This window comes from Tympanuchus pallidicinctus, unplaced genomic scaffold, assembly GCF_026119805.1.
Source record: "Tympanuchus pallidicinctus isolate F22 unplaced genomic scaffold, pur_lepc_1.0 scaffold1, whole genome shotgun sequence".
Lineage (NCBI taxonomy): Eukaryota > Metazoa > Chordata > Aves > Galliformes > Phasianidae > Tympanuchus > Tympanuchus pallidicinctus.
In genome coordinates, this window is record NW_026294618.1 from 27,123,053 (window position 1) to 27,147,439 (window position 24,387).

The 24,387-nt window shown below is 33.2% G+C and overlaps 1 protein-coding gene across 9 annotated transcripts in view; it reads left to right on the forward strand.

The window, feature by feature from the left end:
- ADGRB3 (adhesion G protein-coupled receptor B3) overlaps nt 1-24,387 on the forward strand; it is a 458,265-nt gene that overhangs the window by 173,733 nt on the left and 260,145 nt on the right. For 8 of the 9 annotated variants that reach the window (XM_052690794.1, XM_052690547.1, XM_052690635.1 and 5 more), the window contains exons 3-5: nt 10,749-10,859; nt 16,050-16,211; nt 23,310-23,474. In XM_052690794.1, coding sequence (XP_052546754.1) covers nt 10,749-10,859; nt 16,050-16,211; nt 23,310-23,474 — 438 coding nt within the window. The remainder of the gene's footprint in view (nt 1-10,748; nt 10,860-16,049; nt 16,212-23,309; nt 23,475-24,387) is intronic. The other variant, XM_052690724.1, reaches the window with a different exon arrangement.

The following is a 24,387-nucleotide window of genomic DNA, read 5'->3' on the forward strand; positions in this document are numbered from 1 at the left end:
TCTCTGCTGATGGTGGTGGATGGTTTGAGTAATAAGCAAGGCAAGGCTTGTAGTTGGTAGTAATAAGACCCCTAGCATTTCTGAAGTTTGATGTCTCTGTTTTAGAACAGAAAGCTCATATGCCCAACATCTGCCTGTTTTTCCCCTCTGGTTCTCTAGCTGAACTAAAACCCTGTGTTGCTATCACCCTCACATTTTGCCTTCATTCCTCAGTACTTACTGCTTTTCATTTTCAGCCTATAATATGTATTGGTTAGCAGTGATTGGACAAATTTTATAGTCCAGATTCTGATTCCTGATTGGACAATTAGAATATGTAGTGTTAGGTTGCTAGTGAGCTTAGCTTAATTTATTGTTTCAGAATTTGTTGACTGCAAATATTTCATTGTGCTTGCTTACAAGGGACTGTATTTGGGAATACTTTTTTCAGGTAACTAAGTCATCTGCATATTTTCAGAGAGCCAACATCATAACTTAAAGCAAACTATTATTTTTCTTGTTGTTTGAGAATATCTTTGTATAAAATATATTTCTGTAGCTACTTTACTGAGCTCCCTGGGGATTCCATTCTTTTACAGCCCTTTCAAGTGAGCAGAGCAGAGGCAGTGGGAGGGAATTATAGGATATTTATAGGAAGATGTGCAAATAGCTGTGCAGAGTGCAAGTAACTGTGGAGAAAATTATAAACAAAAACAAAAACAAAAAAACAACAACAAAACAACAGTATGAAAAGCAAGATGAGATGCCAGTCTTAGGCTTCTGTTAGACAACCACAATACATATCCCATTTATAAGGTCTCCAGGTGTTAAGAGGAGGTCTGTCTGCATCAGGTGGAATATCTCTACCTGCAGACTTCTCCAATTTAGTTTATATATGTCCATAAGATGTAGGTCATCCTGAGAAAGTATTTACATAAGGTATGGTCAAAATTCACATCTTAATGAGCATCACAAAATCCTCAATTCCAGAAGTAAACATCTTCACCTGAAAATCCTTCCTTGCAATGTCCAGCCATTCATATTTGTTGACTATCTGCAGTATTTCTTCACGTGTTGGACTGTGATGAGACAAGACAGATTTTAGGTAACTATATCTGTTGTTATACTGACAAAATGAAATGCACTGCAGTCAGGGAATAGATTTTTTTTATAAAAAAAAAAAAGGATTCTTGTTATTGATATATGCAAATGAATCAGCCACAAATTACATTTCCATTAATCATACTGGAGGTCAGTAGTATGGATGGCTGTAGTAACATTTACAGGAGGCACATGCCAATGTTAAAAAAAGCGATTCAAATCCCTGACATCAAATAGGGACATAGAAATAGTGAGGACACTAAAATCGGTTACTTTGATGCTTACTGATGAAAGACAGTCTTGCCCTTCCACCTCTGAGGTTACCATTTCAGCAGTGTAATCCCCAGCCTTCCCTGTAATCTGAGTATCAATGTCATATTAACTACATTGTATTTTTGTATTACTTTCTAATCTAATATGAGAACTGGTCCAGAAGACACTTCACCATGATTAAAGAGAAATGTCTGTCACAGCTACCAAATAGTCTTTTTAAAAGATTTTTTAAAATATGTATGCTGCAAACAAACAAACAAAAAACCTGATGGCTCTCAGAATACATTTGACTTGTAGAGCATTGTTACTATACTCATTCTAATAGAGTCATTTTCTCATCCCAGTAAAATGCTGTTGTTCCTTTGTTAAAAAATACATTACTGTTACATGGATTGTGCCCATCAGCTCATAGATGAAATTTTCTGCAGCAACTTTTTATATATTATTATTAGATATTTGACCTAGTCTTGGGGATTGTAATTTTGAATCTCTGATTTTGCTTAATGTAGACTTAAGGATGAACTGCCATAGAAGTTCCAACTTGGAAAAGATCAACTATGCATTGCTTAACTCATATCTGCAATTGAACAGTTCATTTGCTTTTGTAGAGGCATTGTGTAGGCCACAGTCATCAAAAAAGCCAAACATATTTTTCTCTCTAGCATGACCACAGAGGTAGGAAGGTTGTGTTAGCAGGTGAATTCAGATAATTTTTTCTCACTGTCAAGGAGGATGATGCTTTTTAGCTTGATTGTGATATCGTAAAAACACTAAATAAGACACTTAAATGAGAATCTCAGAGATGTAAAAAAGTGTTCTTCTACTAAATCCAATGAAAGCATATAGAAGATTTACAAAAACACCCACCAGATCTAGGTCAAAGTGATTTTTATTGATAGGTTTTAGCCAAATCTCTTACAAGCTTTCCTTAAAGTCCCGTGCATCTATTTCCTGAGGGAAAAATTTCATTATTTCAATGACATGTCATACTTACATTTAAATACTGCATCAATGATTTTCTTTCCACTTGTGTTGTCTTTTTGCATTAAGGTAATTCCGTTAATTAGAAAAATTTTGTTTATGAATCAACCTTGTTGGTGCTGCCTGAGTTACCATTAGAGATCAGAGTTTTTAAGAGGTACCAGGAATGTACCTTTTTAGGATTTTACAATCCTAAAATCCAATTAAAGGATTTTACAATCCTTTGCCATGCACATGTATCCCAGGCTGAGCTAGGTGGACTGGCTTGTTGAAATCTCATGTGTATGATTTTTAGTCTTGCATTATCAGTTAGCAAAGTCAGACTTGCAAAAAGATTATGAAAACCAGTTAGCTCAGAATAGAGCTATGATTTTGGAAAAGACTTTATAGACCACATCCTCAGCTGACAGAACTTGGCCTGGTTGAGTGGAACCAGGCCAGCTTATAGCAGCCAACACTCATAATCTTTTGTTTTCTTCTCTCTTGAGTACATAAAATTTAGCAGCTACCAGTGATGTCTGTATAGGAGCAGCCAGGGTCATGGTACCACAAATTATATTAAAAAAAAAAAAAAGCATTACACAAAATTCGTTTAGTGAAACTTTTTCCATTTTATTCTTTTGTAAAAAATAAATAAGAACAAGAAAATACTCTTAAAAAAGCATGTATTGTTATTTAGTTTCAAGTGGAAGCTTTGCTGTCCAGAAAAAAAACATTCAGTTTAACTGCGCTTAGTGAGAGCTGGCAGTAGCTATTTAAAACATTGACTCTTGTTCCTTCTTTTCATACATCAGAATCCTACGCAGACTGTTAACTTTCCTGTCATAAATTCATAGATAGTTCAGCTCCATAATTTAGGAAGGATTGAGCAACCATCTGCAGAAATGTCTGCAGTAAATAGTTATATGGCTAGGAAATAACCTAGATCTCCTTGTGGATCCCGCTTTCTACTTTTGCTTACTTTTCAATGCTTCTGGAACAGAAAAGAAAATGGTTGGAACAACTGAACTCAAGAATAGTTTAGGAAAATGCAATTTATCCTCACTGATTTTGAGTTGTACATGCACAGAGAAATAAATGGCCATTCTAGTTTGTGAGTAATATCTAGGTAGATTTCTGCAGTGTTCAACAAAAAGAGATTTCTAGTGCAAAAATGCTATTCTATTCTAAAACAACTACTGCACTAACTGTATCAACAAGTCATTTAATTAAATATATGACTAAAGAAAGATTCCTAGTGGAAGGAAAATAGGATGAAATATAAAAAAGGAGTGAGAATACCAAAGCATTTTTATGATACTATGATTTAAATTTTTAAAAGGTTACACATGAATAAGTTATTATAGTAGAAACATTAAAATGACAAGAATACTACAAGAGAATTCATTTAAAGTCTCAATAAAAAAGCAAAAATAAATAAAGGTGATGTCCTGTCTTTTCATTCATTAATGTGTTATTACATCCATAAATCTCTTGAGAGAACAGTTGGTCATAGGGTAGAAAAATATATTGCAGAATTTAGAGGGTTTTAATGTTGAGCATGACAATGTGAATTTCCTTTATCAGTTTCATTATCTTTGTTTGAATACAAACATTTTCAGATGAATTACATGGTAAATGAATGTAAAAAATCTGAATTACAGAGAATCTTCAGCATAGGAGTCATGATAATTACCAGATATGTGCCAGATTTACTAGAAATAGTACTGGATAGGGCTGCACTTTGAGATTTTATTCATCCCTCTTTTTCTTCCCTGCTTACTTATAATTTTACGAAGCACACATGATGAACACTATCTGCTTTGGTGACATGCTGCATTCATTCTGAACAGGAATGAGTCACTTCAGAAGATTCACATGCTCAATTTCTCCTGCCTCATTGTAAGATGATGAGCAACTGGGCCCAGGAAGGCACAGTGTAGAACTAGCACAATTTCATTATTCTGTGAACTGGCAAAGTGAATAAATGTTACATCTTTATGACATTATTCACTGATCAAATTTGTAGCCATGAATAAGCAACTTCAGATTCCACGTAAGACAATGGAACAACTGTAGATATGCAGTAAAAAAAGAGATAAAACTGTAATGAGGAAGTGTAGCTCATCAAGGTATGTGCTGCAGTACATATATTAAATCCATAGTATTTTATTACTTATGTCATTAAAAATGATAACAAGAGTGTTAATAGAGCATTATTTCCTAGGAGCAGATTAGTCCCTCTAGAGACAAACATGGACTAATTACCTGTGTACTATATGGTGGATGGTTAGAATACATAATTATTATTCCTAATTTTTGAAAGATGAAGGAACACACATGTATACGTTAGTATAAATCTGAGAGAAAAGTAATCTATCTAATTTCTTACAGACCTTTTCCTTTTACTTAATAGAATAGAAGAATACATTTTAAAAACACCACACCTTTGCCAGTACAAATACTATAGCTTTCTGTATTTTTATTACTACTAAAATCACAGTTTTCTTGAACAATATGATACCTTTCTCACTGTGTTCATGAGTTCATATTGATTTAGATCTTACTTTAGTGAAATCATTCCATTCATTTTGAAACTGTTAAAAGCTCCTCTGTACTGCTCTGGAGAGCCAAAAGATGAAAAAGAAGACTTTCTATGGGGCCAGGATTTACAGAGGAAGCAGGCAAAGACTGTTTTAAGACTGTTTTCCACATTTCCTCAGAAGTGGTATCCATGGAAATTTAACTCAGCTAATAGCTATGTTGCCATTTTGGCAACTTGCCAGCCTAGTAAGGAATTATCATTTTAAGAGATTCTAATAGGAAGCCATAGCTTAAGCCTGTCCTGTAGAGTGACAGCATGCACAAATGCTCTGAAGCTCTGTGCCCTGTCAGTGTGTCGTTTTGGGGGTCTGCTCTAGTGAAACGGGGTTGGAGACAGGGAAAAGAGTGCCCATGGGATTTTCTTCATTCCCATGGGGTTTACTATATCAGAAACCAACAGTAACTCAAGTTTTGTTTCTTTGTTTCTTTATTTTTTACTCTATCTCTTTGGAAAAATAGAAGAGGAAATAAATAAATAAATAAATAAATAAAACCCTTTCAGTTATTTGATTGTATTGAAAAAATATATTTTTTTAATATGAAAAGTAATTTTATAATAAAAAAAGAAGCAGAAAATCCAGGTTTCCCAATCCAGTACAAAATTATGCTTCTAAATGAACACACATTCTGCCATCTAGTGACCAGAAGAAATTGTACTGACCATCTGTAAGATCAGAAACCCTAAACACTGCTACTATTGAATATTTCATTATTATCTTTGTGGGAGTAACTGTAAAAAGGGCTACAAAGAAATTAAATATGTAGGAAACTTTTTCAAACACCAGGAACTCTGCAATTAATTACATCTATTGAAATCAGTTAATAGTTCTGTCCAAGAAATAGTTGAAACAAGCGGTTCTTTATGTATTTCTATAGCTCTCTTCTTTCTCTCTTCCCCCTGTACTGCATCATCTCCCTTCCCCTGGGACTTACATCAACATTTCACATAACTTCTGAGAAAAAAAAAAAAACATTTCTGAATCAGCACAGTGAGTATGGCATACTACTGCTACATGAGCAATCCACACAGTTTTCATGAATGTGCATTCTGACTACAGGGCATCTAACATTTTTTCTATTATCAAGAATTACTGAAATACTCATTTCTCTATTTAGAGTTCAGGAGTGGATAGGATAGAGGGAGCACTGGCCAAGTGCTGTGGGTGAGAAAAGAAAATTACATTTTTGTGTAACGTCTTTTTTGGGGAATCGACCACCTCTTCTTCCTTCTGAAGTTCTGGTCAGCCTTCAGGGAGCCCCTGACCATCTCACCTTCCACGAGGTTCAGTAAAAGCAGTGGATGATCAGCAACTCTCAGAGATTGCTTTACATTTCACAAGACCTGAAGTAAGCCCTATGATCTCAGAATCACTTGCTTTTTAGGTTATTCTTCATTCATATTGTCATCACCAAATATCATGCTGAAAAAGGCTTTTTTTTTTTTTTTTCTTTAATGCTGTTTTGTACTGTGCCATTAGGAACACCACAATTCATACTGGATAATATGCCTATAACTAGATCAATACATTCACACTATGAAGTTCCATTGAAATTTGACATAAAATAAGCATAAGAGCCAAACCAACATTACCTATGACATCATTTTATAGCTAAGGTTATATGTAGCTATCTTACAACTATTATTAAACAGCCTAAGCATAAACTCTGTTTGACACGTACTGTAATTTTAATGATTATCTACTTGTCAAAAAGCAAACACTAGTCATTGGTGAGTAAAACATGTGAAACTGATACTTTTCTTTTGTATTGCTCAGTTTTTCCACTTTGCATTTTTATACTATTAACAGATGTTTTTTCTTCTTTGTTCCTACAGAGAGCACATGGCACCTCTCTTCTCTCCTAAAAACCTACATTGGCCGCAAGATTTTAGCTTCTCCTTTAAAAACTAAAAAGGTTACTCAATAGGAATAAAAATCCCCATAACATAACATAAACATTAAGGTAAAGCCAATGAAACTACAGATAAGAGTTGCTATAAATGATACTCAACTGTAAACTTTGGAATTTCAGAAAACTCAGAAAATTTATTTTCTTCATTCCAAAAAGGCAAGGAAGTAGGTAATGTGTCAGAGTAATATATAAAATGAAATGATATACCACAGACATGTCAAGACATACACATTGCTAAAATACTTTTGAGTATTGTTCCATTGTGTACAGTTGAGGAGAGAAAGAATTTGCTTCCTATAATCGGAAACATTTGCACTTTAGCAGCTACAAAAGGACAACTGACAGGGTAAATTACTTGATAACTAAACCTCAGATTTTCTACCACAGATGCTTGGAATATGATATAATCAGTTATAACTCACCACCTGGTTAAAATGGTCCATTCAAGGTTCCCCATATAGCCGTGTGTTCTTTACATTTAAGTTATTTCTTTGTGGGCTTTATTCTGATGCAAGCAGATTATGGTATTAACAGTGTATAAAAACAATGACAACAAAACAAGAACATTAAAACCCTTTAATATTTCCAGGCCTAACTTACTGTCATATTAGCTCGTTCTGTCTGCTGCTGAAAAGATTCACTGACCCACTTTATTTAATGAAAGAACGTGGTTAATATCAGTGGATTACAGTTTGAAGTAAACACAGAAAATGCCTGTCTTTTTTCATGCAAGAGAGTTAGGACATGCATCCACAAAATAATTTATTCAGAAACTGATATCTTTAAAATGCTTTTTTTTTCTGAGTTAGAAAACATGTTTTCAGCAGCAGGTACTAGGTAAGAAGAATGAGAACAACTTCTTTCCTTGGAATCTCAGTTCAAACACTGAATATTGTTTTCCAGACACTATGTCATAAATCATATTGACCTGACTGTACACAACATTTCAATGCCAGATACCATCTGCTAAGATGTCCCCTCTCACCTTTTCCACACAAACAGGTCCTGAAAACTGCCATGACATTTAGTCACATTTGAGCTGGCTTGGGTTAAAAGGTTTTCTCAGCCCAGAAAGCATTTAAATACTTCTCATCTGTGAAGTATAAAGGGAAAACAAATGCATAACTGGTTTGTCCTCTACATTTGCTATTTAGATAGAATCTGAACAAGAAGAAAAGTTTTTTTCTATTTATTGTGAACTTACAACAGTCACTTAAATAAGACATTTCATTATAAAATGTTTCATTAAAAATGCAGTACTGTTGAGCTTTAAAGATGAAACAATTTTCTGAGCACAGTTTGTGCTTATGAGCAGAAACTGGACACTTCTGATTCCATTATAAAAATGTTCTTGACCCTTATTTCTCTTTTCTTATGAGACCTGAATATTAATGAAGCCTTTAAAGTCCTCACTCATGCCAATGCAGGGCATTTCCTGTTTCTGTTTTTGTTCTAATGCAGCATTTGGTTAAAAACTTTGGATGAATACGAATCTTGAGAGCTCTGCTTAAGTCTGGTTTCATTATTTGACAAAATTGTTCAAGAAGTGTTTTTGTTTCTTATGAAACATTTATATATATTTTTATATATTCACTAAGTAAATGCTTACTATGTCAGGAGTAGATTAGAAAAAAATGCATCAAAAAGTGCATCATAAAGGCCATCAATGAAAATAGTCAAACTGAGTTGAATGTGCAAATTAAAAATGTGTTGTTACCAAATGGGAAAATAAAAAAGTCAAGGTGTGATAGCTGCTGCATCAAGTCCCATTTTGTTTTATCTGATGATAATCATGAGCAGTAGTTTCATCACTGCAAATGGAGCTCTGCTGGTGATAAACCTGATCAGTGATCTCCCAGGGTTTCCTTTAGGGCCCAGTCCTGCAGGGCACTGAATGTGCAGCACACACCACCTCCCTGTTATGTCATTGTAAATCTCGTCTCTGGCAAAGGTCTCCTGTATTGTACTCGTTTTGTAACTTAAAGATAAGTCTTCTGCAGAATTGTCCCAGATCCTCTAAATTGCCTAACAAGCCAGCAATGTCCAGGCAGCAAACTAAATGCAAACATGCCTAGCTTTCATAGTTTTTTTTCAATGGAAAAGCTATGTAAATTCTCTTGTTCCTCATCATGTTGTTAATTACAGTTTAAATGGCCATCTGCCTGACAACTTGTAGAAATTTTAAAAGCAGCATTCTAATCTCAATTTGCAATAGATTATCAACTGCAAAACTTGAACTATAAAAGATTTCCAACAGAATAAAAATCTGTCTTAGTGAGCTGTAGAAGACATACTTTTAAAAAAATATATTCATAACATTTTAAAACACACGTACATGCACTCGTATGTATGTAGATATATGTAATTATGTAATTATTTTGACATGTATTCCTGGGATGTATTAAGAAGAAATGAATGCTTAAATCTGAAACTGTATTTTAGTAATTAGATTTTTTTTTTCAGATTTTCTCTTTAGAATGCAAACTTCATTGCTGTTCTGAAATAAGTAATTAAATTTGTACGTAAAGTGGTGTCATTAATGAATTTTTACAAAGTGATGCACTAATTTGGAGAAATATAACAATAACTTGCCAGAAATGGGGAAAAAAATCACCTCTCTCTGCTGATTGACCACTTGAAATTGTATTTGCCTTATAATATTTTTTCTCTGAACTGAAATAAGATTTTTCACTCATTTCAATGATTTATTGAGATAGTGTGTTGATGCTACTTATAGGATTTGTTAATACCATTTACATCATTTATAATGTTTTGCATCTTTTGAGGCAGGAAGGTAAGTTTTATTATCTTCACAACTTTACAAATTGAGGAGAATTTTGAATTTTGTATTTGCATTTGCCATGTAACCTTCCAGCAGAAGGGTATATTATAATCTTTCTATTTTCAGTGCTTCAGATGCCTGCTGCCTCATGAGCAGCTTCATGTATCTGTAGTTGAAGAACCTTCAGTGTTAGTCCACAGTTCTGAACTCATGATACCTAAAATAGAGTGCTACCAAAAACCGAATATTTAACACCAAACTGTGGACTGTTATGTGTACTTGGGTGGACCAGTGGGTACTGTGCAAAAGAGGCACTTGCCCTGCTTTAAGTTCAAAGAATGCTCCATTTTTCATCAAAGAAAGGAAAATGGACTATGATGTAGAGGACAGGATGTTTGTACAGGACCAGACAGAGAAAATGACAGCAGCAATAGAATAAAAATTGAAGTGCTTGTCTCCCACACTGAGAATCTTTCTACGTAATTGATTTTTGCATAGTTTTCCCCATTAAAATCAATGAGGACTTCTTTTTAAATACTGAGAGCAAGATATAATCTATGTTCTGTATAACCAATAGTTTTTAGGAATGAAATAATTCAAAAACACTTCTTCTTTGGGATTCAACCTAAAACATGAAGCACTTCACTGGCTTAGTTATTGATTTGCATTGCCACCATTCCCAAAGATGACTTGTTATCTTTGTTGAAGGCGTCATCAGCCTGAAAGACAAATGCAGAAATAGAAGTCCTCTGGAGGACAGGCTGTGTTGAAGAACAGCAGTGTCTAGCTCTGTCACATTTTCTGGTGTGGACTGCACTAACTCAAGCTATAATAATAATGTGTCTGCATTTGAATAATCGGTTTTGTCCCATGTCACACAGTGTATTTATAGTATGTATCAGTACACTGACTGTTGATTCATAAAAGAAATTCATGTTTAAGAATCTGCAGATGTAAGTTGAAGTATTTATTAAAAGCTGAGTGTAGCAAAGCTAAGTTGATGATAACTGCCATGATCATTTACCTGAATCTTATCACAAGCTTCCAGGTATGTTTAGGAACATATTGCATGAGACAGTATGTGTCTTTTGAAAAATGTCTACACACAAGCTTTCATAAACCTTTATTCTGTCTTTAGAATTTGGAATGATGGGAGATCATACAATTAAAAGTCAGCGACCTCGATCTGTTCATGAGAAAAGGGTCCCTCAGGAACAAGCTGATGCTGCTAAATTTATGGCACAAACTGGTAATACATCAGTTACATTTTTCTATTTACTGTTGTTAATTTTAGCAAAACCACTGCATGTTTCCATAATCTTTTGCTGCATATTTGTCAGTTTTCTAAGCTGATAATTTTTTTGAATCATTTATTTTTTTTTCACCAGTTAAAGTCCATAAATAAAGTAGCGAAGAATCAGGTACAAAAACATGCACTGTGAATGTGGATATTGAATTGTGTCATGTAAGCATGAATAGTAATAAAAGCAGTCTCATATGTAGAAGACACAAGACAGCTTACTCTGACTTATTTTTTTTCTTCCAAAGATGATGTTAAGAGCATGCTCCAGAATTTCTGTATAAATAGACTAAGGTCTAATCCCACCTTTAGCCACTTATCAAATTAATTAATTACTAGGATGGCTTTAAAGTCCCTACATTCAGCACTTACTATCTTTGGCCCTGCACAATGCTCTATTATCTAGTTTCCAGATTCATAATTGCAAAATGAAATTGGCCATAAGTAGTTTTTAATTGGATGTGTAAATTATCTAACAGTTTTTCTTCTAGAAGATATTTTCTATTTTTTTTTTAACAACTGCATTTTCTTTAGATTAAGAACACCAAAATGATATTACAAATCCAGAGCTGAAGTTACAAAAACATCTGTTTGTCAACATCTACCACAGCTACCTGTGAAGTCAATGACAAATTTTTAATGGGGGCAATTAAACTCTAATGCACCGAAATCATTCCCCCTTTTGACATAGTAATGGTCTGTGTATCTGTTGGCAAAATCTAACGTTTTAATGGTTCCGTACATACTCTGTTCCAGTAAACTACTGCATTAAAAGCCCTGTGCCCCATAATTATTGTATGGATTTGAAACAACTTTCTCTATATTCCATAGTTACTAACCTAGAAAATAAGCCTGCATCAATCATATATAATGCCTTCAGTTTTATATTCACTTTAGTAAAAGAACTACAATTGCATCTAGTTGTGTTGCATGTTGTCTTCCTTAGTAGTAAGGTGCTTTGCTTAACAGACTTGCAGAAATCAGTAGAGTAATCTAAACACATCTGCATCTACAGCAAACAGTGTAGATCTGTCTGGTAAATAATTGAGATGAGGAAACAGACTTCTGTTTTCTTGCTATTAATCCATAGGACTACTTTTATATCTAACTCCCAGTTGATGCTACTGTAAGTAAACACTCTTGTATATCATGCATAAATGAAAGAAGGGAGCCAAGAAACCCCGTTGATCTTCATACAGTTATTGTGGACAAGTAGAACTTATTACTTACATGCCTAGATCAGACTTATAATGTTAGTTGCTTACTGCATAGAATAACACTTTTGCTTTTATGCTGCTTCTTGAATTCATACAATTACTATACAAATGAGTAAGAGGACTTATTTTATTTCCTCATATAAATCCCTAAACCTTTCATATTATCAGGTAAAACTTGTATCTGATAATTTCTAGTCATCCATTGCAGTGCATCTATTATGGTGTTAGAGAACTGGATTATAAATGCAGCATGTATACCATCACTTTCTGATATATTGTGTGTTGAGTGGGAGATGAATTAACAAAATTATATAGGCTTGTTTTGCAAGTTTCTGCTCTGAAAGCAGGTGAGATGTATCAGCAGAGCACATACATTTTCATACCAAACTTTGAGGAAACGTATCTTTTAAATACTGTAGGTTAACACATTTTAAATAAAATTGTGTTCTTATTGGACATACTTACTAATTTTCATATCTTCATTTTGATTTTTCTTTGTAGTGACCATCGCATATTTTCTTTACCTCTAATGCATTCATTTTCTTATGATATAATTAATGTGATATCTTCTTAAACCAATTCAATAGGTGTTTCTAACATAATTTACACATTTACTTAGATGCTAAGGAGGCTAATAGCCCTTAAAATATCTTGTAAATTGATGCTGAGTTTCAGGATTCTTATATTTTTAGCTTGTTTAATATTATATTTTGTATAATAAGAAAACGTGGAAATATACAAAATGTTTATAAGACTTAAAAAGGTAGAGACAGGGAGAGAAAACTTTCTTAGGAAAGATATTTAGTTTATAAGTGTTTAATACTGTTAGAAAAGTGGACTTAATCCACTGAATTTTGCTGGGAACTGAGTTTTAACATGTAATATTAACAGATGCATTGTCCTGTTTGTTTGTGAGTGATACAAGGCAGAATATAATATATTTTTTAAAATATTGTGTAAATAATTTATTGTCCCATACTTATCATTTTATGTGTTTGGACTGATCCTTCCCTTAGGTGTTATGGGATTTAGAGTGTATAATACAGGTAAGTGTTACACAGATCAATGAGGCCTCCCATACAGTAAGTTCTGTTTCCTCTTAAATATATTGAGCAGCAGAGCAGGAGAGCTTGGTAGGCTGCCAACTGTTAATTTGAGTATGTAGTTTTAATATGATACCACAGTAAATCCAAGAGTTCTCAAATAACTGAAACTCAGAATGAAAATAAAAAGTATCCCTTTTCAAATTTCCATTTAAAAATAAAATTAAAAGGACAAAAAAAAAAAAGTATCTACGCATTGCAGGGAACCCATATTTATTTTGGAAAATAAAAATTCTCTATTTGCTAAAATTGAAATGATTAGCATTGGCCTATATCTGCAAAGACATTTTCCTCCTTAAAGACAGATAAAAATCACACTAACAGCAGAATTTAATGCTTGGAAAAATTAAAAATCACCAAAAAATCAAAATGTATTTGGCAAAAGGAAGTGGAGTAATTCATTAGATAAGTTTGTGGATTTTTTTAAATTTTCTCCAATTTCACTCTTTTTGCACAAAAATCATGTTAGCGTGGAAGTTGTTTGTTTGGCAAAGATTAAATCTTTCTATCATTTTTATATGTTGCAGTATATTGCTGAATTCTACCTTTTGTGAATGGACTGTACACACACGCTCAGGATTTAATTAGTATCAGTTTCAAAATTCACTCATGCTTCTTACATGCAGACTACTGCTCATTTCCATCATATTCTGAGGACTTTTTTGTCATGTTAAGAACTCAGATATTTTTTATTAGTAATGCATCATTTTAATATTTTATTAGCTGTGTTCTGTCACCAAGGCTGTATAGGAGAATGGATAATTTGCACTGAGTATAAGCAACATCAGTTTGACTTTTTCTACTGTTTCACCATTCATCTTAACTACTTTAAAATGGCAAAGTCAAGCTTCAAACTTGCAGGAAAAAAAAAGACAAGAAAAATATTAGCCAGGAAACTCATAGCAATACAAGTGTTTTAATGACATAGATGAAGTTTAGAGTACAGATTGTATAATTGTATTCTCTACCTGTTATAATCATATTATATACTCTAACCTGAACTCAAGTCATGTAGCAGTCTAATCAAAATGCTGTCTGTCAGTAAAATGATTAAACCAGTAATCAGTGATTAAATTTCTCTGTTCTTCTCCCAGCAAATAAAGAAGCTGACTTCGCAGCTCACTTAGGTGAACTCCTGTAGTTAAAGTGTTTCGTCATTTACTTCTTGTCCCTAGAATCTTTTACAATTACATACATTTTTATAAAAAACAGAGGGATTTGTGTGCTGAATTTAAAGCATTCTATGTTCTAACCAAATAAGCAGCATAGTTATTTTAAAGCATTAAATAGCCTTAGAATTGCTTCTTAGAAGGCTCTCAGAGACATGCATTTTGCCTGGCTTTCTTGCTTGGTCTCTGGAAACTGAACAAAACTAAACAATAAAAATAGAATAATCACCTTGGACAGATGCTTTTAACAAAAGCACTGTTTCAACAAATAGTATAAAATTTAACAACTTCTTGCAAGATAACCACCAGAGTCTTCCTGATTTGCACACATTCCCTTGATTGTTACCAAAAATTTTGGAAGATAGGATTGCAATCTTGAGGTATTCAAGACTGAAATGTTATCATTATTGTGAAGCTGAATTTACCACTGATTTTACAGCATAAAAATTTTTGATTGAAGAAAAGCCTTTAAAAAATCCAGGCTGTAGAATAGGCTTCGTCTTGCTTTTTTTTTACTGAGTTTTAGTGGTAGAAGTGAACCTGAATACAATGTTATTTACTAACAGTTTTCAAAGCATTCACCTTCAATCCTCTTCAGATTACTTGTGCATTTGTTTTCTGAGAGTACTCAACAACTTCGCTGCATGTGAATGCTTTCGAGAAAGTAAATTGAGAAATGAGTATAGTCATTTAATTTATGACACTTAAATATTTTTGCCTGAATATTCATGCAAGAAGACCATCAAAATAATAATAATAATGTGCTCTGTATCAACAGTGAAAATCAACGCAATTCAAATGTATGAGATTAACAAATTGCATTGCTTTGTTCACAATACTTATATCTTTCAATGTAATTACGTAAAAATTAGAATAGTGAATCCCATAAAACAGGAATGAAAAACTTTTTGCTATTTTGATGTAGCCACAGAATTTTAAAAATGAAAAAGTATTCCAAATTGCAGGCAAGTAATTCATCAATTTGTTGGATTAATTATTAATTGAGAATTTTTGATTCATTGTTCCAATTCTGACAGTTTTGAATATAATGTTAAGTACTACGCACTGTAACAAGATCTAGTGCATTTATCAATTTAGAAGAGCCATAGGTCAAAAGCAAAGAACGGAGCAGCGCTCAAATCAAATTTTCCATTCCATTGTTCATGTTCATGACTCTTCTCCACTCAGGAAAAGAAAAGAAATTAGGAGGTTGGTTTGGGGTTATTTTGAATCCAAATTCCCTTACTGGCAGAGTTCTAAGAATTTAATTCTAGAGTGAAATGTATCAGTATCAAAGATAAATCTTTTACCACTATATAAAAATAGTTGCTTATGTTCTTGGAGCATCCTGAGGGTGGTGTTCTTCCTAAAATGTTGAGAGGCACTTGTTCTTAGAAAATCATAAATAATTCTAAATGACCAAAGTGTTTCCTTCTAACAAGAACTGTGAAACTACAGAATTTAAGGTCTTTATTTTCTATTCATTGCACATTTTCACAGCTGCTTTACTCCATGAACTTTTAAACATTTATTTTGACATGTTACTTTTGTCTTTAATTTGCAAAGGCAGACTGTAATGAATTTCAGCAAGAAAAATGTCTCATTAATACTTATCCCTATATTCATGTTTGTTTGTTGTCTTGAATACAGGTGAATCTGGTGTGGAAGAGTGGGCCCAGTGGAGTACGTGTTCAGTTACTTGTGGTCAAGGGTCGCAGGTGCGAACCAGAACTTGTGTATCACCTTACGGGACACACTGCAGCGGCCCTTTAAGAGAATCAAGGGTTTGCAATAACACTGCCCTCTGTCCAGGTAGTGTTAGCAGCCAATAAATAAAATTGTGGATGTTTTTGAACTGTATAATGATAAGAACTTGAAACTATATTTTTTATTTTTATTATTATGAATTTCATAAGAGCACATGAATTAGAATAGAGAAGTGTAATTCTATTCAGCTATAAAATTTTATGATGTAAATTGTTATTTTTATTTTCAGAACAGCCAAGGTATATAACAAGAGTCCTTTTTTCTGACAGCTTCAGATTTTTTTATGTCTGTGTTCTGTTTTCCACTAAAAAAGAATAAAATATAAGGCACAGTTTAAGTATAAAATATAAACTAGGGGAGAAACCCAGATTACCAATAGATAAGAAACAGCGACTGATTAACAGAGAGTGTTAACACAGATAATTTGATTCTGCAGTTTAGCCACTTAGAATACTGTCCTATAGGCAATGGGCTGGACAGTGTCCTCTGCACAGTAATGTCTTCTTTTACATTAATCTGGCAAGAGTAACAGTTATTCATTAGTGGAGGAAAGATGGGACAAAAATAATCCTCTTACAGCTGACAAAAGGTAAAGGTCATTAGTATCTTGCATTACAGTTTTCCTACTCCTTTCATCTCAGAGATTTGGATATATAGTTCAGTAGTAGTTAAACTCTAAGGAGAAGAGACAGGCACATTTGAGGTAGCTGCTGAAAGGACACATCTTGTTTCTTTAGAGTCTGCTCAAGGATATGATTTATCTAAGACAGGAAAGAAAAGGGAAGGTATATGGCCTGTGACCACATTCATTTTCCCTTGTTTCTGAAAAGGAAGAATGATATGCCTCCATTCAGATGACCAAATTTGTCAGCTCTTTTGTAAACCTTCATCTGAGCATCCTCATATTCTATGGAAACGTACTCAATTTTCTGAAGTAAACTGTACTGTCTCATACACATACCCTCTGAACTTTGTCTGAGTGAATAGCACCACGTGCAAGTAGATTCATGTTGCTATTATGTGTTGAAAAATATCCGAGAGAAGGTGCATATGTGACCACCTCAGATTTTTTATATTAGCAGTATAAGCCTTTACAGACCCCTACAATTAAAAGCATCTTAAAATATTGTATCTTTATAAGCCAACACTGTACCAGCACCAAATGCTTTATCATTCTAGTCTAGATAAGCAATTCACCTGAATTTTCAATATTTCAGGGTAGAAAACTCCAGATGTGTCTAACTGTGACATCTTTAAATTTTCCATACAAAAAAAGGTGGCCACTAACAATAAAAGGATAGGCTACCTTGCAGTCTACCAGAGGTGAGATACTTTCCAAATAAAACTCTCAACTTGAAAGTACAAAAATAGGAAGTACAAAAAGAAAACTATAAAATAAAAGAACAAACTTTCCAAACAGTCAAAGCTGTAAAGACTCATTTGAGGTTTCCTTTCATTTAATAAAAAATGAAAACACTTTCCAGCACTCTCAATGATACGCAGCTCTGCCTGCCTTCTTGTTCATTTAAAATTACCACAGAAAAAGCATGGGTTTAAATCACTTAATTTTACAGAATTTTATCTTAATTTTCTCCAGTAAGGAATATGAGAGTTTCATATCAAAACAACAAATCTATGTAACACAGCAGTCAAGATAAATATTCACAATAATCTGGAAAAAAAGTTAATTCCTAAAATTTGCATTGTCTAGCAAATTAGCTCACAAAAAAATAATGTTCCATATTTTTCAACCACGGAGGAGCTCTTTCCTCACATTCTGTTTCCAGAATTCAGTTTGAGCAGTGGCTACTAATTCTCACTGAATTGCCAAAATATTTTTAAGGTCACCACACCTGATTCCTATAATCTTTATGTATCTCATGTCTATGATAGTATGTCTTCTAGGTATTTTGTTTTACATAATTACAGTAGCCTTATTCATTTATATTGGTCTCTGGCTACAGAGGTTCTTGTGTGTGGCAGTATGCAAGATTAGCAATTTAGAAAGATGCTTTACCTAGTCACAGCTCCATTAAGTTTTCAAACATCTCTTTAATTATTATTATTATCCTCTGTCTTGTTATACTATTTATTCTGTCTCAAAGGGTTGCAGAATTCAAGATTATTCCTGGCTCATACAGAAAAAAACACATAGTTTGTAGGGTCCTATAATTAAAACACAAGTTTATCAGAAGAGCCCAAACATATGCATCTGTACATGGGAGATGGCCTTTGAACCTTGACATGCACCAGTCATTACACACAACTTTTGTTCTCAGTTGGTACAGAAAACTTTTACATCTTAGAGAGTAAACTAGAAGCAATATAAATACAAAAATAACAGTACAACTTGCAACCTATACATACAAGATCTACTGGAGTGTAATCATTATATGTTTATGCGAGTAGTAAAAATACAGCCATTTTGAGAGCTACGATAGCATTTCCAAACAGCAAAACTGTCATTTCAAAATAAAGAATTATGCAGAGGGGCCTATACTTCAACCATTTATCAACAAGCTTCAAGAGAACTTGTTCAAATTGAAAATACTAATGAAAGCCTGAAAGAGTGTTTTCATATATAGTCTTCATATACTCCCTTTAGCTTCCACTGGGAATAGACATCACTGGATAGTAGGGAATACATCTATATACATGTACCTGTAATCTCACTGTCCTCTTAAATTTTGAGAATGCGATCCAACAGGTTTATCATTATTCAACAGTAGGCTATACCACAACATGTTTTACCTAAGTACATGAAGGCTATTTGGTTCATCTTTTTTTCTTTTCATTCTGCTGAGTACACGTATGTATATAACACCTATGCAATATTATAAAGAGTTAAAATAAAATCACAAAGGAGCTGTTGTTGACACAATTTTTCATTTATTTATATTTGTTCAAGTCCAGTAGTATTTCAGGGATGGGAGCCCATTAGGTAATTCAGACAGTATCTTAGATTTAGGAGCGTTCTCAGAATGTGCAGTGTAGTAAGCAACAAAATATAGTTCATATAACTGTTTCTTTTGCAAGTAAGGGCATCTCAGTATCCAATACTGCAGCGCTACTGATCATTTTAGCTTACTGTATAATTTCTAATACATCTAAGACTTCAAGGAGAAAAAAATTGAGTTTCTATGCCTGAAGATCATCTCAGTTTTTGTTTCTTCTTCTTCATTGCTATCAACCACTTTCACTACAGAATTTGGCTGACGTTCAGAACTTTCATGATTATGGGTAAGACAAAACACAACAGGAATAAGAATATTCTAAAACACTTCAAATATTTGTATGCTCAAAAGTTGTATTTTGACTGTGCTAAGACTGCTGTATTCCCTTTATTTCTCAAGACTTATGTCAGTGAAGTTTAGCCATATTGCTGAAAGGTTGCAAATTTCCTTATATTCTGTGCCTGCATGGCTACACTTACAAAACTGTTTAAAGTTTTTAAATCCTACAGCTTTATTGTTAGTAATCTATGCTCTGGAAGTTCAAACTTTCACTTGAGAGTGGGAAAACAATAGTGAGGAAAATTTTATTTATAATTAGAAAGAGGCACAGCAGAAATAGAACGAATGTATGGTTTAAACATGAAGGATGTATGCAGGTTTCTGAAATTTTGTTGAGCTTATTTGCTACTAATTTAAGAAAAGTCTTGGAATACACAATTTAAGACGTACTGAAGAAGCAGAAACCGTATCAGAAACTATAGCATTTAAATTCATGCATGCAAAATCTCTAATATCTTTTTTTAAAAAAAAATCCTGTAATCGAGCATCGGCTTCCATACAATCACTCAGTCATGTTGAAATATTTGTAACATAAAACAAAAAACATTAGTGGCCATAGTATTGTTTCAATATCTGTTCTGTTTAATGCTGAACAAATTACAAGCATTTAAACTCCAATTAAAAAAAAATCCACCAAAATATTCTTGTAGAACGAAGGCCAGCATGGCCTAACGCCTCCTCCCATCTCACAGAAGTTCTGCATTGTGAACACTGTGGGTGTTCACTTAAACATGATTAGGTTCACAGAGTGGCAGAATGAAGGGAAAGATGCTCTGCAGTAATCCAAGCTCATTGTGCTAGCAATGTTTTTGACAGATAACTTGGCAATAATTTGAGTATTTTTGTCCCATCTAATGAATCTTGCATCTGAAACTGTGTTATAGAAAACAGTAACTCCTCTGTGGGCCAGCTCTCCATCTGGTGTAATTTGGCATAGCTCATCTGGCTATAATTCATTGGATGTTATATGGTTTTTTGCATTTAGGGAATGATATAAAAGAAAACATAAGTGAAATATCAGGAAAAAAAATTGTAAAGGTAAGAAATATAAAAGTAAAATGTTTTTTAAAGCTGATCTAGATGCATTGGATGTATTAGTTCTCCTTGAGATTTCAGTGCTCACACTGGTTGTTCACTTAGTGGTATGCCATCTCCATCCTTGAATTCATTAGTTATCTACTACTTTCAGATATACAAGCCTATACATACAATAGCATACTTTGAAGTTTTGATTTACCAATCAATTGTTTTCACAGAAGATGATTTAGGGTGCATCTCACTTGAAACTAGAAACAGATAGAATTTGGTGCAAGATTGCATCCACCCAAATGAGACATGTTTTGGCTTCTGGCTACTGTTCATATCCAAAATCACAAAATAATTACTCCATGTTCCTCCTAACGTGTAATCACTCTTGCCAGAAGAGATATACAACCTCTTGTCTCAAGACAATAGTTTAAACAAGCCCTCAGTTTATGTTTTTTTCTGTTGTTGTTACCAGTTTTGAGTTGGTTTTTTTGTTTGTTTGTTTTTTCCTAATTATTTTAAATGAAGACAGCTAGCATAATATTTTGACTACATCAAAATAAAACTCCAAACTAAACATTAGATGTAAACTCATATGGACCCTAAAAAAAATCTCATTTTATATCTATATACTGTCTAATCTCTCTAATTTATTATTTTTACAGAACAATATTTCTATAATTAGTCTTTCCTGGTTATGTTTCTTATTTTTATGAGGTTATTTTTAGTTTGAACTGGGCAACTTTTCATCAGTCACTGTGGTATCAGTAAATTAAACTATTTTCCTGTTTATTCTGACTATCAATTTTACTCCTAGTAAATGTTAAAGAGAAGACGAAACATAAGAGCTTACGTGCACATATAGTCATAAACTTATTATTATTAGGGGACTTAGGTTTCCTGGTTTTGACAAAATGTCAAAGTTAATCAAGGTTTCTTAAATTACTAAAATCTATCATTTTTGACGGGAAGTTGGAATGATCCTGGGCGGTTGTTTTTGTTTTGTTTTGTTTTGTTTGGCTTGTTTGTTTGTTTTGCAGATTTATGTGGTGTTTAAATTAAGAGAATTTTTATAAATCTAGTCATGCAGGATGCGAAACAATTATTCTACTTTGCAACCACTCGTATGCGACCAACTCAAAAATTTTAGCCCATCTGAGCTGTTATTTAGTGGGTGAAAATTTTCACTGAATGAAGTTTAGTGTTTTGTATCAGGTACAATTTCTCTGCTGTTACCTAAAAAATATTTTATCTTAATGTTAAAATCTGAAATAACAATTTTCCTTAATTTTACTGTAATGCAGTAGAACATACCTATATGAACAATTGTCCTTGATCTTACTGAATGTTCTGGGATAACATACCAGAGAGCTGTACCTCCTTCTCACCTCAGGAAATTTTATTTTGATATATACAAGAAGAGAGTTTTATTTGTAGAAATGCGGCAGGTGATACGTGCCTTCAGGGCAAAGGAAGCTATAAATGAAAAGTTCTCTCACTGTGATGAAAGAAATGTGAGGAAAATCAGAAAATCTATTTCTTTTATAATGTGTCAAACCATTACCAGTGATACACTGAGGTGTTGTACACCATTTCACCCTCTAGACACCATTCAAACAGACCTTGTTGCAGAAACACAGTTTTATGATACCAACTGTAATGCTCAAACTGAGTACTAAGTCTCTGGATTTTTCCTAATGTCTAGCGTTAATAATGTTTTCCTTTTTCCAAATGTAGCCTAATCAAAATCTGTGCAAATGTTTTGTTTGTTTGTTTGTTTGTTTGTGTTTGTTTTTGTTTTTGTTTTCTATTTAACAAGAATAAGTAAAGTGTGCTTTGCAGTATTTTCAATTTATAAAGAACAGTTTTGCCAAATCATGATTAGAGTTTTCTTACGGGTACATGTTTAACAGCACTGTGGTGAAGAACTTGCTGAATATTTAACTACCATTGTTTCTGAAAAGGGAATACATATGATATATATGTATCAGTTTCTCCTGCAGTGGAAAAAAAAATTTAGAAAATGTGTAAATTATATGTTTCTTTATATAAATTTTGTGAGTTACTTGTATATAAAAATATTTACGTCTGGTTATAATTTATTCTGTTTTCTGAAAGTATTTGAAGTTTATTGAGTCAACATCTTTTAAGATAGTGATGCATGCATTACTGTGTATGTTAAATCAATGAATATGTTCAAGTAACAATATATTACAAATCTCTTTTGCTTATTTGCTCTTAGTATTTTTGAGGAAGATAGTCAAGAACATGTGCTGCCAGTTTTCCTCATGAATATAAACATGTGAAACAGTTGTAAGAGCGCTAGTTTTCATAATAACATTGTTGCAGTTATCCATTTATTTTCAAAATAGAACTTAATTCTGTTTCCTTCAAGTTTTCAGTCTTATGCTGAGACCTAAAGCATATGCCTGGTTTTCACAAAGACTAGTCTCCTGAAAATCATAGCTGTTATACATATCAGGTCATGCACGAGAAAATAATAAACAGTTTTTGAAAAGGGAAGACAGCTTTCTAAGAAGAATGAAAGAAAAGAAAACATGAGTGAGATTAGTGGAAATATTAAGTATAACGTAATGAAAATAAGAGTTTGTTATTTAATTTATTATTATTATTATTATTATTATTATTATTATTATTATTATTTAATGGAAGAAAAATTTAGCAGCACTAGAGATTACCTCTGTACCAGTTACCTTGAATTTGACAAAATAATTCCCTTTTACAGTATTGATCCTGCTTAATTTAAAATCCTTCTGTTATTTGTGTGTCTGTTTCTGGTTAAAATTCCTTTGGTTTGTTGCAGTACATGGCGTTTGGGAGGAATGGTCACCTTGGAGTTTGTGTTCATTCACATGTGGTCGAGGCCAAAGAACTAGGACAAGGTCATGTATACCTCCCCAGTATGGGGGAAGATCATGTGATGGACCTGAAACACAACACAAACCGTGCAATATTGCACTCTGCCCTGGTGAGCTTATATAGCAACTTTATGCTTTGTTACAGTGCATTCAATGTGAGTTGCTTGTAATTTCTTTGATTATCCTTTGTGCTCACACACAAACTTTTAAAAAAGGACATACAGAGTGAGTAAAGATGGGTAGTCATTGCTAGTAACTTTGACTGTAGTGGTCCAAATGATCACTGCAGATCACAGCTACAGCTTTGTTTAATTCTGGTGAACAAAACATACTGCAGCACTTTTTTTTTTTTTTTCTCTCTTTTTTTTTTTTTTAATTTTAGTCTTGCATGCAGCTGCAAAAAACATGATTTAATCTAGTTTTTCACCAGGTTGGTAGCTGTGCAATTTCACTTGAGCCTACACAAAAGTAATTAACATGATATATGAGCATGAGGCAAAGTTGACAAGAAAAATGCCAAATAAAACTAGTAGAGAATAAATTAACGCATTCAGTTCACTTCAGTATTGAAAAAAGGTATTACACATAATTTGATAAAATTGAGATGTGTCTCATAATTCTGAATTTTGAACAGTCATCTGTACATTACTGGCTTTCACCATAGGAAGTATATTTTCTACTTTGCTGTAATATGAATATTCAATTTTATAAAGAAATCTTCACGTTAAGACTGTTAGCCTCATAGTAGTATTTCAGAAGTTGAAAGTTCACATACTTTTAGTTTATAAAGATAAAATCTGTGAAATATACACAAGAAGTCACAGAATGAGTTTCTTCCAAGAACACTGTAATAATGGATCTGATCTTTCCTACCCTAAATAATACTATATGGCAATGAATAAACTGAAGAGGGTGCATTGAAATGTAGTTTTCATAATATTTTCCTCTTCACATAAAGCTCTAATGATTAATGAATGCAACTAGCTTCCATGTTTGGAAAAAAATCTGCTGAATTGGAAAAAA